This window comes from Amphiura filiformis, chromosome 17 (assembly GCF_039555335.1).
Source record: "Amphiura filiformis chromosome 17, Afil_fr2py, whole genome shotgun sequence".
NCBI classification, from domain to species: Eukaryota; Metazoa; Echinodermata; class Ophiuroidea; order Amphilepidida; family Amphiuridae; genus Amphiura; species Amphiura filiformis.
The window spans coordinates 9,295,923-9,315,815 of record NC_092644.1 but is presented as its reverse complement, the minus strand read 5'-3'; the positions used below and the strand labels follow the sequence as shown (position 1 = coordinate 9,315,815).

The 19,893-nt window shown below is 36.4% G+C and overlaps 1 protein-coding gene across 1 annotated transcript in view; it reads left to right on the top strand.

Moving 5' to 3' along the window:
* Nucleotides 1–13,422, top strand: part of LOC140138369 (uncharacterized) — a 30,626-nt gene extending 17,204 nt beyond the window's left edge. The window contains exons 3-5 of the mRNA XM_072160276.1: nt 1,149–1,274; nt 3,660–3,722; nt 11,710–13,422. Of these exons, the coding sequence (XP_072016377.1) occupies nt 1,149–1,274; nt 3,660–3,722; nt 11,710–12,300 (780 nt within the window). The 3' untranslated portion in view covers nt 12,301–13,422. The remainder of the gene's footprint in view (nt 1–1,148; nt 1,275–3,659; nt 3,723–11,709) is intronic.
* Nucleotides 13,423–19,893: the final 6,471 nt, after the last annotated feature.

The window sequence follows — 19,893 nt, the reverse complement described above, 5'->3', positions numbered from 1 at the left end:
CACACTGCCATTTATGTCAAAAATTGTAATTACTTTTCACCCGCAAGTTAACACAAACCATGCACAATTGAATGATTTTTTTTCTTTAAAGAATTGAGCCCATTTTGTTTCTAGGTAAGCCATGGTAGGGGTATCCAACAGGTTGTGCTTATTTAAACTGTAGGATATCAGTCGATCGCTGTCTTTTGAGTTTGAAAAGCGTTGCGGATATTGACCTGTGATGAAGCTTATACAGAGTGCCAACATGAAACCAATTTGTGTTTGTTTGTCTTTCTTCAGCGCCATACCAAATTTTTGAGCCGATTTGGTGTCTTTCTTACCACGCTTACATCACTGAAATGTCAGCGATTTTGCCTTCTCTAGCTTCTGTTTGTTTTTGTGTTGTTATGGATAGGTGTATTTGTGATGTTGCTAATAATAGCTGTTTATTTTGTGTTGACTTTGGCCCGATCAGGTTGATTTGTACTATTTGTACCCAGAGTTGCCCTAAAGTATCAGCCCAAATGGTGGGGCCAATCAACAGAAAAATCACCCAATATTTCTTCTAACCACTGGTTCTGTGAGATAGAAAACTACTGAAAATTATAGTAGTCAATGTCAAAAAAGTTGCTCAAATTACCCTTAATTATTTCTTTCTATGAAATAAAAAACAAGTCAAAAGTGAAGCGAAATGTTTGAAAAAGGAGCCCAAGTGGGCTACAAAATTGCGAATTTGGCAACCTTGTTTATACCTTGTGAAATGAGAGGCTCAATTGTAGTGTCGTTGTAAACAAGAAGGGGTGGCCAAGATAAACAAGCCCCCTGTTTAGAGCACTCTTTTACTGCTTCTGCAGGATAAATGGAGTGATATAATAGTAGCGTTTGTGTTATTTATTTGTAGGTAAGGTTAGGTGGTTCAAATAGTCCAACAAACTTTTTTTTTCTATTTCTCATAAAGCTACAGCCTCTGAAATCAAATCATTTGTTAAACTCGCACAAAGCATTTAAACACCTTGCTACCCTGCCTGTACACACCACCATTTGGAATTGTTTTGCTATTTATTTTATGTGCACTTTTGTTTACTTATTTGTCATTTAAATTGTATTGTTACTTATTTGTTCCCATTGTTTTTTTGTTTGTTTTTTTGTTTACTATGTTGTCATTCTAGAATCTTGGGGACACTAGCACACTTTCCAGCACTCTAGCCACCTCTATAACCAACTTGGTAAACTTACAGGGCAACTGGCTTAACAACTTTGTTGGCTCTGTGCGGAATTTAATTTTTGAAGAAGAGGTACTGATGATGATGCTGCTCAAGTTATACATGACCTCATCTCTGTTCGTGGCATTTTTGATACCAATCAACAAAATATGCATTTTGTATTATTGATTATCTGTCTCTTTCATGTCTTGTTTGTATGATAATGTAGTCAACTTGAATGACTACATTCAAATCGCCTTTTGTTCTTTTTTATTAAATTTCTTGCATCACTTGAATATTTGCTATGGAAACCATCAGGCGAAATTACATTTCTGGATATGAATTCATCCTTATCTTGCGAAGATGATGGGGGTGCATGATAATTATGGCTTTGATGATCCACGATGGGGATGGCCAGGTATAAAAGTGTAGTCCGCGAAGTCAAAATGACAAATAAAGAGGATTTAGAATATAATGAGGATGAAGAGGTAAAGAAGTTGCTGTTGATCAAGGCACATTGCACAGTTTTTAAGGAGATTGAGGAATATGATTTTATGCGACATATCAGGGTAAATTTTGGGTATTTATCTTATACTGATCACATGCGAAAACCAGGGGTGGCTATACAGCAGCAAGGGGGCAAATTCCCCGACCCAGAACTCTTTCCCCTTAGTTCCCCCAGTAAAAAAACCCAGATTTCCACTTTTTTGGCAATTTTACGCAAATTTTGTGATATTTGCTATCCAGGAATTTTGCTCTCCTATCTACTCCCCCACCCCCAGAAAAAAATTTCTGGTACTGCCACTGGTGAAAAACGTAATAATGAGAACTGCTAGCATTGTGGATTACAGCATACATAAGTGAATCAAAATTGTCTTACTGAATATCGGTAAATGCTCAAATTTGTACCCATAAAAAACGGGGGAAAGCAAAATCACTGATAGAAAGGTCAAGAATCTCCTGTTTTTTTTGTTTTTATTTGAGGGCTTTATAGCCTGTAACATGGATTGTCTGTGCACTGGAGACTATACTCTGAAACAAACAGATCCTCTTCTGTAGCATACACACTAACAATTGATTTTCAATAACTAACTTGTTTGCCTTGAAGATTTGAGATATAGAATGTGAGTGAAGGGGTGATGAGATAATTGACTTCACTGAGAGACTGACTTACTGATAGATTCTGCATGGTTGGCAGTCTTTACTGATTTCCTGACTCATGGAGACTCCTTTGCAGACCTCATGGGACCCACTGATAGACTGACTGGCTGGCTGGCTGGCTTCTTTACTGACTCTTGACTCATGGATTGACTAATCCTATTAATTGACTGACTCACTCGAGGCTGGCTGGCTTACTGGATTGACTGGCTGGCGGCCTTTTTATCAGACTCATGGAGTAACTGACTTACTGTTAGACTGACTTACTGTGACTGGCTGGCAGCCTTTACTGACTCTAACACATGGAGTAACTGACTTACTGACTGACAGATTGATTGACTAAACTGGCTGGCTAAGCTTTACTAACTACTGACTCTTTGGAGTGACCTGGGACTTATTGATTGACTGGCTGACCTCACCTCCTCGGGCTCACTTGGCTGGTTGACTATAGCTTTACTGCGAGTGACTGACTCCACTTTCTTGACTGGCTGACTGACTTTGTTGACTCACAGAATGATGACCAATAGTCCTGCTTGACTGATTGATTTACTCACTCTCCACCTGTGTTTGAGTGGGTGAGTGAAAGGTTATAATAAATGTAGTTATGCACATGAGTGATTAAGCACATAACTATAGAACTTTCAAGACATTTCTAATCTGCTTGTTGTGATGTTACTTTTTACAAATGGTCTGTTTGATTGGGCTAATAGACATTTGAAATTCATATTCCCCTGTGGAAAGATGTTGTCATGGAGGTATAAGTTCAACAGTGTTATAGACCAGACAGGGATGTCCTCTTATGGTCTATACACTAGCACACTTGTCTTTTAATCCCAGGGTCGTAGGTTTGAGGACCGAAAGTGACTCGGAAGAAGGCACAGGATACTTATGTGTGCGGTTTGTGACAATATTTAAAAAATCTTCCACCGGGGGTGTGTGGAATAACCATTTTTTACACACAGAACAAAGTTGATTTCTCAAGACCTAACAATGTGGGTTTGATGTTCACTTTTCATTAACAATACTTAACCAATAACTAACCCATCTCAATTACCTTCAACCAATAAGAGTAAATTATTTTTCAGAAAACAGTTTGACATTCTCACATCTTTATCTTCCAAACTCTTCACAAGCCAGCCTGAAACTGTCTGTAAATTCCTTCTTGTTTCTTTTCCAGATGATAAAATATGCTTGAGACTATCATCATCTTTATTCTTCATTATCAACAGATCTTTCTTTATTATTAAATCTTTTACTCATGTTAAAAGAATAAATGAGAAAATGTATAATCATAATTTGTATATTTTGTACTTTTCTCAGGCTGTCCGAGATGGCGTCATATGCGCTATCACTGAGTCAAGAGATGGCAGGCCTGCTGATAAGGTATGGTATATATATAGCATCATGTTAAAATATTCTTTTTGATTATTTAATTGATAGTTTACACTCTCAAATATATTTTGACCCTATATGATGGCTACTCTTTGCCCTACTAAGTATATTTTATTCATTTAAATTCATACATTACCCTGTGGACGATTTTGGAAATATCTTCCACAGAGGGAGATGAATTTCAATGGAATTAATTACATTAGGCAGCTTCTATTTGAATTTACATACACCCTCTGTGAAAGATTCAACCTGAATCTTCCACTCAGGGAGGATGCGTTTCAAATGGGGCTGCTAATGTGTTCATTCCATTTGAAATTCACACTCCCCTGTGGAAGATATTTCCAAAATCTTCCACAGGGGGAGTATGGATTTTAAATGGAATAACCCAATGTAGTATCTGCATATACCGCTTTTTTGACGCCTGACTAATTAGTTTGCTTCGAAGCAAATATGCAGTATAGATCTGCAAGTGAAACCAGTATCTAAATTAAAGCCATATTGTAACATTTTATAAGAAATTGTATTTTTCCATAGAATGTTAGTTTTCACTATCAGATATGGCCCCTTTAAAGCAAGAATGTGTGATTTGCATAAAGAATAGATTTAAATGTTAGTTTTCACTGATAGCTTCTGATCACATGTCCCATTTTTAATTTCGAGCCAAACAAATGTGGTAAAAAAAAGAAAATTGTGATTTCATTCCAGCGCATATGTGTGTATTAATTAGCTTGCCAATCGTATTATTATCATGATTATTGGCGGAGCTTCACGCAGCTGGGATGTACAAACAAGATGTAAGACGAATAGCGATATACACACACTTTATACGTCAAGACGTAAGATGAATTGGGATATGCATACAGTTTATACATCACCGATTCAATGATACACACGCATGCGATGTGTTTAGCCATCATTTGATCGATGAACTCAGGATTTAATTTAAAAACTTAAATTTGCTGTAATTAAAGCACTTCAGGCTAAGTCTTTCACATGGTATTTTAGTACACCACTGGGCATTACACTCACGCAAAAAGTAGAAATTCAAGCAAATTATGGCTTTAATTTTGACAAAACAAAGAAAATGCCAGTTCCTTTATTCTGCATTTCACTTGGTAAGGCAAACCTTTTGTTGCTTAGTATCCAAGATTATTTTGTTATTTTTCACCAAATAAATTTGGGAAAACTTAATACAAATAGCCAAGAATTCAAAGCAACAAATGGTACTATCATATAGTGGTATTGTGGTTTAAATTGTCTTTGGGCATTATTTATCTGCAAATTAGTTTTCAATAAATTTATAAATCACACATCTTCTTCTGCCATTTTGAAAACAATATGGTCGCTTAAAAACAAGATGGTCCGCCCATTTATGAAATACACACTCCGGGTCCCCATCATTGTTTTTCTACACAACCGCGGATCTTATCACTTGTTTTCTTTTTCAGATTAAACCACAAACTCTATTTTGTATTTCTTTTCAGGGCAAACCATTTTACTATTACATCTATTTTGAACCTTTTTTTTTAATTCATGATGATTTTTATGATTATTATCATTATTAAATACATTTTTATTATCATTTTTTATCAGTTCTTTAACTTGTTTTGGCAGCTTGTACAAATTTGGTACCGTCAAAATATAACAACAAAATGTCAAGTGAAATAAAAATTTTGTAACAATATTAAAGAAGAAGCAATATGCCTTTTTTATCATTTTCATTTTGTCTTATTTTTTATGTTATTATTATTTTTTTTTACACTCTCTTTATTTATTTATTCATCCTGAAAAATGGTCCCAGACAAATGTAATACTTTCAAACAAAAATATTTTAAAGCTTAAAAACGCCCATCAAGAGCAGTCTTCAATTGAACTATATTAATTTGATTTTAGAATTGAATGATTTCTTAATTAATTAGTCTTTCTATTTTATTATTTAGTCAATTTATTAGTTATTTTTATGTTGTTATGTTTATTCTGTCTGTCAGCTGCCCATTTGTGTGTTATCAAATGACTGTGATTGTGAACCTTTCATTGAACTGTAACCTTTGACCCTTTATGACCTGTACCCTTTTCAGTTATAAACCATGACCCTTGGACCCAACATTGCAGAATCTTGACTATATTCTATATATACATTTGTCAAGGGAGATATTGGTTAAGAACAAAATGCCTAATGCTGTTCATGTTTTGGTTTTTCATACAGAATTAACTTCTGAAAGGTCTAGGATTAAGTATAGACCTATTCCCATTTAAGTTAAATTACTATCCTGTTACACAAAATGAAAAAAAAAAAAACCCAAAAAAAACAGGTTTATCTAATTCTTGTGTCATTATGTACAAAATAAAAAAGAAGTCTGTACCAAATTGTTTGTGAGTCCCAAAGAACTGGGGCTATTCCATTTTAAATCCACACTGCCCCTGTGGAACATTTGGCTAAAGTCTTCCACAGAGGGAGTATGAGTTTCAAATAGAATAGACAATTGTGTACCTTCCATTTGAAATACTCACTCCAGTTGTGAAAGATATGGGTAAAGTCATAATACAGGGGAGTATGGGGTTCAAAATGATTAACTGTAACCAATTTCATTTGAAAAACATACTCCCCCTGTGGAAGATACTTTCAAAAAACTTCCATAGCCCAATTTCCCAGCTTGGAATTATGGGTAAGAATGACTGGGCTCAAAGAATTGATATTTTTGATGGGACTGTTTTATCAATTTTGTTCAGAAAAATTGCTCATGTTCATTGAGTGTTGGTTATTTTCCAGGGGCTATTTTGGGTAATGTAAGGGGGTAAAACCTTCCCATGTATTCTGAGGAATCATGGGACAATCGTAACTACATCACAATCCCTATTCACAAAACATTGTCTGTTACCAACCCATCACCAACCCTTGAAAAAAAACACCATTTCACTGTGTGTTACCCTGCATCAACCCATTGTCACAACTAGGAGCAATTACCTACATCGTCATGGTCATTATCAAATTAAAATCACTTCAAAAAAGTCCTGACTGTGTTGCTCATTGACACAGTCAAAGGTAGAAGTTTGCATCCCAGTTTTCCCCAGCTAATTGAAGTTTGTCAAGTTTCTGGTTTACGCACCCTAGGATGCCCCTTCACACTACAAGATTCCTATTATTGGAGCCACCTGCACAGGTACACCGACGCTGGTACTGTACCATCCCCGGGGAGTACCAGTGTAGTCCAGTAGGTACTGCTGATGGGTCCTGTACAAGTAGCAGCATTGGTACTATGTAGGTTCTTTGTGTGTACCAGTCGGGTACCTTGGCGTGCACGGTGTACCTATGCAGATGGCCCCAATAAGAATCTTGCAGTGTATATGTCACTGTTGGCTAACTAACTACCCTGTGTCATATTGTATTGTTGTCAATAACTGTACCTACATGTAGTATAATCAGTAGTATAATAGCTATATAGTAGAAGATATGATGATATTACTTAAGCGACTGGTCATTGTTTTTTCCAAGAAATTAGAAACAAGTGGAACTTTTTAGTTGAGAGTAGAGGAGTACAAAAAAGCAAATCATTAATTAGGGTGATTTGTGGATCGGGTAGAAATTTGGATGAGCAAAATGAGTATTGTAGGGTAATTTATGGGTGTTATTTGTATGTAGAAAAACTTGTGACTACTCCCTTAGCCTGACACAATAAATGTGTGCATTGATATATAAGGCTCGTCTTTGTTTCTCATTGAAACAAAGCCTAGGTTGGTATCATTACGTTTGTCCTTCTTGAATTGATCAGTAATCCTCATAAATAATTAATAGTTAAGAAAATAAAACCTTTTAATACACAAAAGGTTTCATTGTTCAGCCCTGCCTTGATTCATGGAAATCGGTTATTAGATATGAGTGACATTGAACTGGAGTGGACAATACTTTTATCATCATACCATACTATACACCACAACTTTCACACAAAGTTTCATTGGAAGTGCTGGCAGATTTGTGTTACTTCTGATACAAATAAACAATAAGGATATCACCCCCACCTCCAAGTTCCTGTGAAAAAAATCCACTTATTAGGTAAAGATAAGGTCAAAGAAGGTCCTAATTAGAATTTTTAGTGGCGAAGGTGGTGAATTCCATTTATGTTGGGGAGGGAGGGTCCACATTTTGGCAATTACACTCCACCATAAAGAAGGTGGTCAATTCCATTGATGTTGGGTGAGGAATTACACACCCATAAAAAATCTTGCGTACAAGCATGTCTGTTTACATGTGCGTGCCCAGGATGGGAGGCTTTGGGGGCTCAATTCCCTCGGATTTTCACACAAAACATGAAAAATTCTACTTATTTCAGACACCTTTCAACCTTCTTAGCCCCGGGATGAAAATTTATTATGCACGCATCTTGTTTATATCATGATAGCATATGGAATTTTTTGTTTTTTTTTTAACCAATTTATACGCAAGTAGATTAGAACCTTACGAGCAGGTTTGGACTGGCTGCAAATGATGCTATTTCATTTGCATCTTCATTCGATTTACGTTTTCATCTTCAAATTTTGCATCTCTATCGCTCTCTAGTTTCATCATCATCATCATCATTATCATTATCATCATTTTTGCATGTGCTCCTGTCATTGCTGCATGTTGCTTATGTGTATACTATCGCTATCATTGTATGTAAGTGCTTTGTCAGATTGCAGAGACAGTTTAGGCAAAGATCTAAAATCAAAAACTCTTGCATAGAAAATCATTTGTATTGCACTCTTTGTATAGATCTGAATATATTTTAGTATGCATATTGCGTAGTATTTGATCAGATTAAGCTGTTCAAACAAGAATCGTATATGAATGAAAAGATAAAATAGCACCGTTGTTGTGGAAAAAAGTGGCTGCCGATACAGTCTCATGGCAAATTTTGATTAAAACAAGATTTTAAAAAACACAATTGTGGTTGTCAATATAGTCAGTAGGCTATTCCATGTGAAATCCATACCCCTATGGAAGACATGACCTTAATCTCCACACAGGGGTGTGAATTTCAAATGGGGTTACCTGAAAGGGTGACTCTATTTGAAATCCACATCCCCTATGTGGGAGATTAAGGTTGTGTCTTTCAAAGAGGGTGTGTGGATTTTAACTGGAATGTCGCAATGTTATCCATGCTAAGACAAGTATAAAAGTGAATGTGAAAAAGAGCAGAATTTGGTCTATAATTTTGAAAGTATTTCAAAAATTGGCAGGTGATTTTTTTATTAAATAAAAATGGTTTTCAATACAATAAGTGCACGTTTCTACACTCTGGTCAAGATATCAACATACAGTCTAAAATTGAGATAATATTTATATTTGATTAAGCTTTTATTTGTTACAATTAGATTTTATGATAAATTTGAATAAAATTATAAACCATTCAAGCAGAATTTGTAAATTTTCAAAAGGTTCACATTTAGTTTTTTAAGAGATACTCTATTTACTCTATTAAACACCTCAGGGGCGTGACATTTTGAAATGGGGTAGAGATCTTTTTACAAAAAATCTACCTGTATGATGACCTATGAACTTGGGATCAATGACTTCCAGTTGGTTCACTTCCTGGTTTTTTGATATCATTTACGACATATCGTGACAATTACCGTTGTGTGTGGACCATCATTAAGCTTACTTGCACAAGATAGCGTGGAAATTTCAGCATTGTATGGCTGAAATTGATCTATTTTTGCTGGAAAATTGATGGGCTCATTTAATAGAAGGGGAGCGTTTTATACGGGAATACGTCCATAGGTTTCCTTCATATGAATAACATCTAGAAACAGGTCAGATAATCTTCTGTAAATACAGTTTTCTTTATGATAATTTGATTTTCAAATGTGATGTGATCAAGCAAAATCAGCCGGAAGTCGGATATATTGATTTTCATATATAGCCAAACAAAGACAATAATTTCTTTTGTTGCATATTGTTTTGGAACTAAATGTTCAATTTCAATGGGGTTTCCTGCAAAATGTAGCTTTGCAAATGCTTTATACAATCATGTAAAAAAAAGAAGAAATTTGGCATCCCTTTCCACTACCTTGGGGCTGTCTCTAATCTTGTCATCACAACATAATTCCTAATAAACTCTTAAATGAACCTTTTGAAAATTATACCTCTATTCATTTGAAAATATTGTCAAGTTATGTCAATATAGTGTTAGTAGGATTAGTTCTGAATATCTTTTTGAGAAATTGAAGACTGCTCATTGATGGAGATGAAAATAAGGAAAGTTTTACAGATTTTATGGTAAATTGTGTGTTTCTTTTCAGGATCTATGCTCACCAAATTAGAACAGCTTTGCCATGCCCCTTTTTTTTATCACATTTTAAACTTAAAATGCTCACTGTTAATGCAATCTCAAATTCTGTTATCGTTTATGAGAACTTTGTTTCATTTTCAAATAAACAATAAAAGGGACACTATTTTGATTGAAATGAAACAGTCTGTGTCCTGTCAGTTGGCGACAAAATGTTACTAAGAAGAAAAAAAATTATATAATGGCTTTGAGTGTGATACAAGATTTTATTGCACGAGATAGAAAAATATTGTACAAGTCGAAGCAATATTTTTGTATTGTGTGCAATATATTCTTGTATCACACAAAAATAGACCATTCCATATTATTATTATTATTATTATTATTATTAGACTGAATTTTTTAAAAATAAATTCAAGTGGACTGATTTGACCAAACGCAGTGCTAGCATGATGCCAATCAGTGAAATGTACTCATGAACAAGATATGTGCACATCTGAGTATTTTAAAGTGATACACAGATTTATTGTACCACTCTGAATGAAGATTTGTTACATATTATACAATGTTACAAACAACAAATTAATTTGGTTTTGCCAAGGCCATATCAGTAAATAGAAAAACCCTTAACAAAGGCTGTACAAAATGTGATAATCGCTTTTATTACATTTTTGGCCACTTTTCGACAGAAAATCTCTCTAAAACCAAATATGGGAATTTTTAAAGATTTCTGCACATCTGCGACAACTTTATTTTTGCCTTGTCTAGAACAGACTCAATGTCCCTTCAGGTCTTAGTATTTTCTCATCAGTTTTTTTGGGAATAAATTCATCTTTTGAGCATTTATGTGTGAGCCATAATTGTAGATTGTCATATATGGTCCAATGATATTAACCGTCATTTTGGCCCAATATAAATAAAGACTGTCCAAATAAAGAGAGTGTTTTAATATAGATTTTTTTATTGTATTTCTCATTATGAATTTTGTTTTTATTTTTCACATTTAATTTGATTTCATTTCATGCAAACAAAAAAACCATAACTTCAAATTGTCATTTCTGCTTAATATGTATTGCACTGCATGTCAAACACTCACATGCTAACTATTGATCAATCAATTATGTGTAACCAGTATTGGCTGTCCCAGTTGAAAACCATACGCCCCCTATGGAAGACATGACCTTAATCCTCTACACAGGGGGTGTGAATTTCAAACAGGGTTACCTGAACGGGTGACTCCATTTGAAATTCATACTCCCTTGGGGGAGATTAAGGTCATGTCTACCCACAGGGGGGGTGTAGATTTAACCTGGAACAGCCCATTGATGATTGAAACTGAGTTGTTGTTTTTTGCATCATCATCAGCTGACTGAGCAATTAATCTATGATTAATCAACAAATTAATTAAGCATGAGAATTAATTGCCTGCAATGAGGATTCATTCTTATAATCTATTCATCAGAACGAGACTAGCAAGCACGGAGTCCGTCTCCACTCAGGTGTACACTTATTTTTTAAAAATCATGCAAATATAATTTCATAACTGCTTTTGGTGACGAGCTGTGTATATCTATCTATCTATATCTTTCTATTGCAGACATACATGGTATTAATCATAATTACATATTCTTTCTGTTTCTTTCGGTTTATATATATATATATATTGTATCACTTCTTTTAATTTTTATTCGCAATGCATTCCATTGGAGCAGCATGTCACCAATGCTCATCATATGCAGCCACCACCCACACATAGACGGGCTAAATCTAGGGAGCGGGAACGCTTCGCAACTATAGACCCTCCTTATATAGATGAAGTAGGCGGCCCACGCGATAGAAATCATAATCTACCAAACGGTGGTTTTGAGCGGGTCGAGCGGGGTAGAAGTAGCCATAGAGGCCCCCCTAGTCGGGAAAGCTCGTTAGATAAAGATTATCGCTATGGTATGGACCATTACGGTCACGAAGATTCCAGTAGGTTAGGAGTCTACGACAATAGGGAAAGACGAGGCTCAAGAGAGTTTCGATTAGATCCCAATAGAAGGCCTAGTTTCTTATCGCAAGGCGATGTAAGGCAAGATAATAGTGATGGTTGGCCACAAGATAATAAAGATGCTTCCAAGTCCTATACTTCTTCCAGTGGTCATCTCGATGCCCCCATGTATCGTGGTGAGAGACGAAAATCTCACGAGTTTGACAGGGTACCCCTTGCAGGGACGGTCCTGAAAGGTCCAGCGCCCCGGCCCCGACAGAGGACACAGAGAGAGGCAATGGAAAGGACAGGAAGCTCAGGACTTAGATAACGCCAATTTATCTCGTGGCTCGAGGCAACGCCATGCATCACAACCAAATAACGTGCTTCCAATGAATCCCAACCAGTCCAGACATAAGCATAGTAATATACCACCCCCAAATCTACAAGATTTTATAGATAGTCCACCTAATATCCCAGGTAGGCCACCTTACACAAGTACTCCGCCAATAGGGGTAGGGAAGACAATAGGGGCCATAAATCGCCTTATATAGATGACTCCACAACTCAGCGACAGCGGAGTCAGGATAGCGAGGTGTTTTTAGACGAAGACTTAGCCAATGCAAATACAACACAAAATACTAATCCCACAACCACTAGATATAGAAGGCAGCACGACGTTCGGGATACAAAGAGACACGAACATAAAGATAGGGACGGAAATTATAGGCGACTCCCTAAACCCAGAGGGGATCAAGACGGCGAGAGGTACACAAAGAGCGACAAGGAAAAACGAAAGTACCGAGACGAGTACGCGCAAGATCGAAACAATCCATATTCACCACAGGAAGGGGCTCCCCATCAGAGGCAGAAACATGGCGCAAATAGAGGACGGGGTCATCAACAACCTCCCGATGAGGTGAAAACACTGATTTTGTGTCAGAATAACAATGTGGCGGTGTCGTCTAATTAGTTCGTTGTGACCATGCAGTATTATATAACCCCCTTACTCCACCTCTCTTGTCTCATTCCTTATATGTGTGCCATGCAATTAATTATTATAACCCATCTCACTCTCTTCAACAATTACCAGATAACCTTAGTTATATACTTGTCTCCTTATAGCACAAACAAACAAACAGACGCACACATCCGAACACACACTAATAGACATTGTTAAATTTTGCTGCTTTTTTTAGCTGTCATTTCTTTCACGAGCCAACCCTCATCATTTAGACACAATCCTAGTTGCCTCTTTCCCCTCTTAAAAGTTAATTCTGCCATTTGCCAGAATGCATAATGGGCTCTTCCATCTAAAAAAGCAAAACTATCCCGGTGGAAGTGTTTGGAATTATGTTCCACAGGGGGAGTATGGATTTCAAATGGAATGAATACATTAGGCAGCTCCATTTGAAACTTACCCTCCCTCTGTGGAAGATTCAGGTTGAATCTTTCTCAAAGGGTGAATAAAATTCAAATGGAGCTGCCCAATGTGCTAATTCCATTTGGAATTCATACTCCCCCTGTAGAACATATTTCCAAAATCTTCCACAGGGGTAGTGTGGATTTTAAATGGAATAGCCTAATGCTCACCCTCCTACGCTGAGATATATACATTTCAGAGTATACTGAGAACTTAGTTATGGGTATGATGTTAGGACCCAAAGGGACAGGGATCATGCTAAGAAGTATTTGAGTACATATACTCTGTATATGAACTAGCATTGATGAAAGTATATTGAAAATTGCTTTGTAAAATTCTCTGTATACAACATTAATAGGAGTTGTTGAGTAATATGGGCGAGAATTCATATATGGCAGTTAACTGGTGATTTGAGAAAACTGAAAAGAATAATCATTATCCTGTATTCAAGAGATACAAAAATTGTCCGAATGAAACAGAAAGAAACAGAAAAATGCTATCCGCCTTTAATTTACAGCAGCTTCTTTGGTGTGAAGCCAACTGGTCGATATTTGTGCCGAGTTTGATATCGAGAAACTTTTGTTCTTATCATCTGTTATAATCTTGCCTTTGCTACTCTCTGGAGTAACGATTGCCTATTAATCAACGCATCCAATTTGGTTTATATATAATCTCTAATAGTTAGTTGATTCATTTTATAGTTTCTCTCACACACAAAAATAATTGAGCGTATAATTCACTTTTTGTCGTTGAATTCACATTTAGAACAATAACCAATTGTAGATCTATAACCCCCTTCCGTAGTAGATTTGACCTATTAACCTATTCAAAACTATGGTGTGCTAATTAGAGTGCGGTAACGAGCTTAGTCAGTGAGTCAAAGTGTGAAGTAGTTGTAGGTATTTTGACTCTAGCATGTCTACTATTATAGTCAGTGAGTGACCCCTTCCCGCACCACTAACTTTCTGCCTGGTTTGTTTCTCTCGTCAGATGCATACACCTCATAACATCACTATTGAATATTTGCTGTTACTTTTGCTGTTTTCATTGCACATTTATCATTATTATTATTATTATTGTCATTAAAATATTAATTTCTTTAACAATTTGTTGAGTTTTTAATTATTATTTGATTAATTCATAAGCAAAATATATCAAAGATTACGTTTGTGTCTGAAAAGGCATGCTTCTTTTAAGTTTGCCTCCCTTTATTCAGTTTTTGAACTTTTTTTTTTTTTTTATATTTTTATATTTGATTAATCCGGATTTTGTTGTTGGTTGCAAATTTTTGCACAGTAAACTCAAAACCAAGACATTTTTAAGTAAATGAAACCCAAATATATAGGTTAGATAGTCTGTACAGTAATTACTGCTATTGCATTGTGGGAGCACAGTGTTTCTATACAATTTTAAATACAATTCTGATTGCAATTTAAGATATCTTATATACATGAACACCAGATGGAATTGTTTGCATGTGCATTCACAATTGTATTTATTATTCAGTATGCAAGAGGAGGAAAATGACTCAAAATAGTGATGCTTATATTTTCAGACCCGATATTTCCCAATTAACATTGAGATGAGAGATTTTCCCACATTCATTTTGTTCCCCCTTAAATAACTAACTATATACCATAACTATCCCCCGTCCGTCAGTTCTAGATACTCCGCACAAACCCCCCATGTTTATATGGTACCCATAAAGGTACCTATTATACTACTATTTTAAAGTATGTATTACTTGCCTAATCTTGAGACCAATCTTTGTCCCCAAAAGGCCGCAAACAGAGACCACGAGAAAGGCTTGATTCAGAAGACAGTGTATCCTCGTCCCAACCCCTCTTGGGGACAGGTAATGAGAAGCGCCACCACACGTTGTCGTGGTCATGAATGTTACTGCACGTGTGAACATAGCCTTGGTTTGAGTAAGTGTGCTTCCGCCACGCTGTGTTATAACGCGTTAATCGAAACAAACCAACAAAGGGCATTGACTTTTGTTTTGTCTGTAGCTTAGCACTACCCTATGCGCATATTTGCTAGCATTGCCAAACCATAAATATATATAGATATATATATATTCAATATTGGTTAACAATTTTACTGTTAAGTTAACCTTTAAAAGCAGCTTATTATAATGGACTATGTTGTTTTCCTTTCGATCGATAAATTTGCTATAATCTTAGTTGTTTTTAAAGCAGTGTGTATTATATAATTATATGTTACGTTGTATTTCTGTTTACTCGTTTGTTGTTTGGTTTTAATTAGCACTTTGTTTGTTTTTTGCACCATGAGTGAATATATTATGTGTTTACAGTATACGCTGTATTCATGCACCATGCATTATTTCGTTGTATTGATATTATAAAGACTTTGAGTTTACTGTTGTTTGTATGTTGCCATAGCAACTTATTTGCCATAGCAACCCTAGCTTAATGTTACCTTTGATGTTATGTTATGTAAAGTAGTATGTAGAATATGTAGATTTTTAGTAGTAGTACACCCAAATAAATGTTGCCTGATGGATTTGATGAGGCAATATTGAGTTCATTCTCTTTGTGCAGAGAATCGTGTTAGGAAAGATTACACATCGATGTTCAAGCGGTATATAGGCCTACATATTGTTCCAGACCGAGAATTACAAAATATGAGGATTCAAATTCAAAGTGAGATAATAAGAATACGGAGGAAGGCTACGTTCACAACAAATCAGCAATTTGTCTTTTTGGTTTGACCTGTTTTGTAGTATTCCTCAAAAGCGCCACCACGCATTGTTGTGGTCATGAATGTACTGCACATGTGAACATAGCCTTGGTTGAAGTAAGTGCGCTTCCTCTGGAGTGCGTGGCTATGAGGCTCACACACTACAGTAACAAAAAGCTTAAATTTTTAACATCACCAGTTATTTTAATTTGAATGACTACAAATTACCAAACTTTTTCTTGTTTTTCAAAGATCATGCTGCAAAATATTTTGATTCGGATATTATCTCTGATGTAGGAATGAATGGTTTGATATTCTTGATGAAATATTTAATTCATTTTTTGAATATCACTGATTAGCCGTTGGTGCACCAAAATGGCCCTAGCATAACAGAGACAATGTTATAACTAGAAAAATTGAAAAAAATATCATGCTTACCATTTGATCATGCTCAGTAGTGCAATTTGTTGTAGCATTTCGTTGGATGTGATGGACTGACATTTCTATGATTGGTGCACCTTTCAGGGGACGTGGTCCACTCATACGTAGTGGACACATGCATGACCATATATTTTATGACACACCTAAATTTTGCCCTACTATCAAATATACCCCCCAAAAAAAAAAGAATATGCACTAACATAAAACAAAATTTGCACACAAACCAGTTTTTTTTAAAGCAAAATTTGACGAACTAGCAAAATTTGAGTCTTTTAAAAAGATAATTGATCATGCCTTCATTTCACATCAGAGATCATCATTTAGAGTCACTGCACAAAGAGAATGTTAACTTTTCAGGAGAATATCACTGAATTACCAGCACACTTTAATATACCCACCCCATATCCCAAATCAAAATAAATCTACAGGGTGAGTTAAAAAAGATTTTAAAAAAGGGGGATTTAGTTAGCGAGAATGGAATGATCAAGATATCTTCAATGATAGGCTAAACATCTTAAAGTCAAATATTTTTTACAACAAAATGGGACTCGTAAAATATAACTGACCAAGTTAAAAGTACAGGCAGGGAAGTTTTGACAGAGATACAGTAAGTCAGAAGTTAGCTTAGAAAATGACTAGATCTTTTCTCCTGTATAAAAGAATTTACTTCTTGAAGATACCTGTCATCCCATTTCATTACAGTTTCTAATTTCTGTAGTGGAGGACTTATAGATCCGGTTATAGATGGTATTTCGAGGATGGGTATTCATAGCGATGTTTTGGTTCCCACCTCCGATTCGGACCAATACAATAGTAGGACCCAGAACAGTTAGAAAGCACACCATTGGGGGATTTTGACGATGACAGTTTCAGTTCCAGAAAACGTTCAAATCACGCCTGGATCATTTCTACCAATGACTGAATAAAGGGCATAAGGGGATCAATTATAGAACCTTTTCCTCGTAGTATTTTGAGGAAACAATGGGGCTATTCCAGTTGAAATCCATACACCCCCTGTGGAAGACATGACCTTGATCTCCCACACAGGGAGTGTAGATTTCAAAATGGAGTCACCCATTCAGGTAACCCCATTTGAAATTCATACTACCTGTGTGGAAGATTAAGGTCACATCTTTTATAGGGACTGTATGGATATTAACTGGAATAACTCTTCTGAATATAGGCTCGCCCATCATGTTCTACGATGTGATCGGAATGGTTTATTCCAGATTGTCCACTAATTACTTTCCCCATTCCCATTCAAAATTCACATGTATGACCCCCTAGCTATAAGTTGACACAAATTGTTACAAACAAGAACTATCTTTAAAAAAGACATTGCAGTACTTGGAGTGGTAGTGAAATTGTTGCAACCATATACACAAAAGATTCCCCTATACGACTCATATAGATAGCATTAGTTTCTGTGTACCAACTGTTTCGGAGAAACTGCATACTTGTATCATACTGTAGGGTCCATTAATTTGGACTTACATATTGAGAGTCCATTAAGTTGGGCTACTAGTGTATCAGCGCAGTAGCGTAGACTTTGCTATGTTCTCATTTCTTGTGTAGTGAGTTTTCTTTCATGTCCTACTGGAGAATGGAGTTTTATATTGCAGAAGTATGGGTCAATGTATAGAATGAGTGGTTAACCCTGTAGGCACTACTGCATTTTAAAGTGTCTCTGATTGGTTGATTACAAGATATAATCATCTGAATAACCAATCGAAATAGAGGTTTTAGAACTGTTAGCAATTTTAAGCTTACTTCCCTTTAGCTCTACTGACCTGTCTTTCCATGTCTCTGATTGGCTCAATACATAATATAGCCCTCTTTCTAACCAATCAAAATAGGTCTTAGATGCAAATAAGTTGTACTAAGTTGGCATCACATGATGTTAAATACTGTGACGTGATCTGATCTAATAAGGCTAGTTTTGGAAAGTGCGCTTGAGAGACAGAAGTGGGCTGTTCCAGATCAAATTCACACACCCCGATGGAAGACATGACCTAAATCTCTCACAAAGGGAGTGTAAATTTCAAATGGGAGTTACCAGAATGAGTGACTCCATTTGAAATTCACTCTTCCCATGTGGGGAAGAATAAGGTCATGTCTTCCGAAGGGGGTGTATGGATTCCAACCCCATAAAGTACAAAACTGTTTAAAAAAACTGTGTTAATCATTCTCAACTCGTTCTATTAAATTTACCCTTAAAATTATCTTTGCATTTTGTATAAAGGCAATATGCTACTTACTTACTTACTGACAGAAAGAAAATCATAGATACATGAGTTTGGGTTAGCACTGTATAGTTCAAGTTTGAGTCTACTCATAACTGTAACTCAAACCCCTTCATCCATCTAGTATAAATACTCCTATCTCCATTACTATGTTCACATTTGAACTTGACTTCAATCTGTCTTCTAATATAACTAGTGATTATTATCGGTATATTTCGTCTTTATCTTTATCAATTCTTATTCTGCAAAATACAAGAAATGAGAACATAGAGTTTTGTAGTGTTATGCACTCACTGATTTGTGTAGTCGTAATCACCACTAGACCAGATAATAGTGACCATCCAAAATTACTATCTGGGCTTTGCTGTAAATAAAATTCCTTATAAAAAGGAAATCCGCTCTTGACATTAACTCTTTTTATGTTTTGCTTGTTTTCTAATGTTTAGCGAGGTCCCCTCTCCCTCGCTGGAGGAGGAAGCAGCAGCAGCAGCAGCAACAGCAGTCCCAGCAGCAGCAACAACAACACTCCACACAGTCTTTAGACCCATCCGGCCTGCCGCCATCACCCACCATCCCAAATTATGATAGAGAGGACTATCGTTATAGAGTACATGCTCCACCAGGGGAGAGAAGTGGCAGCAGAGATTTTGAAGAGCCTGAACGTTATATACGTGAAAGACCTCACAGAGAGCATGAACGTAGACCACAAAGGGTGCAGTTAGAACCTGGTGCCATGTCCACCAGAGCAAGAAGTACTGAACGGCTATCGGAAGGGCCGGACGGTCGGCCGCAAGGTCGCCGTCTGCCACCGTGCCTGGTGAAGGTCGTTCATCCAGTCAAGGTTCACTTAACACTACTCCGCGCCCTAGACCACGTTCTAATGCCTCTAGAAGTAAAGAACCAAGCCCTGTGAGGCAGCCTCCGCATACAGGACGCAGCAGAAAGGAGGCTCGTTCATTAGAGCCTTCGTATAAAATGGATGAGAGACCACCACAGTATGACCAGGTGGTTGGTTCAGATCCTGCTGGTGATCGAGTGCATAACGGATATAGAGGACATAGTGGACATAGTGTTGAAAAAGGACGTGGACATGGGACACAAGCACACAGTCCAC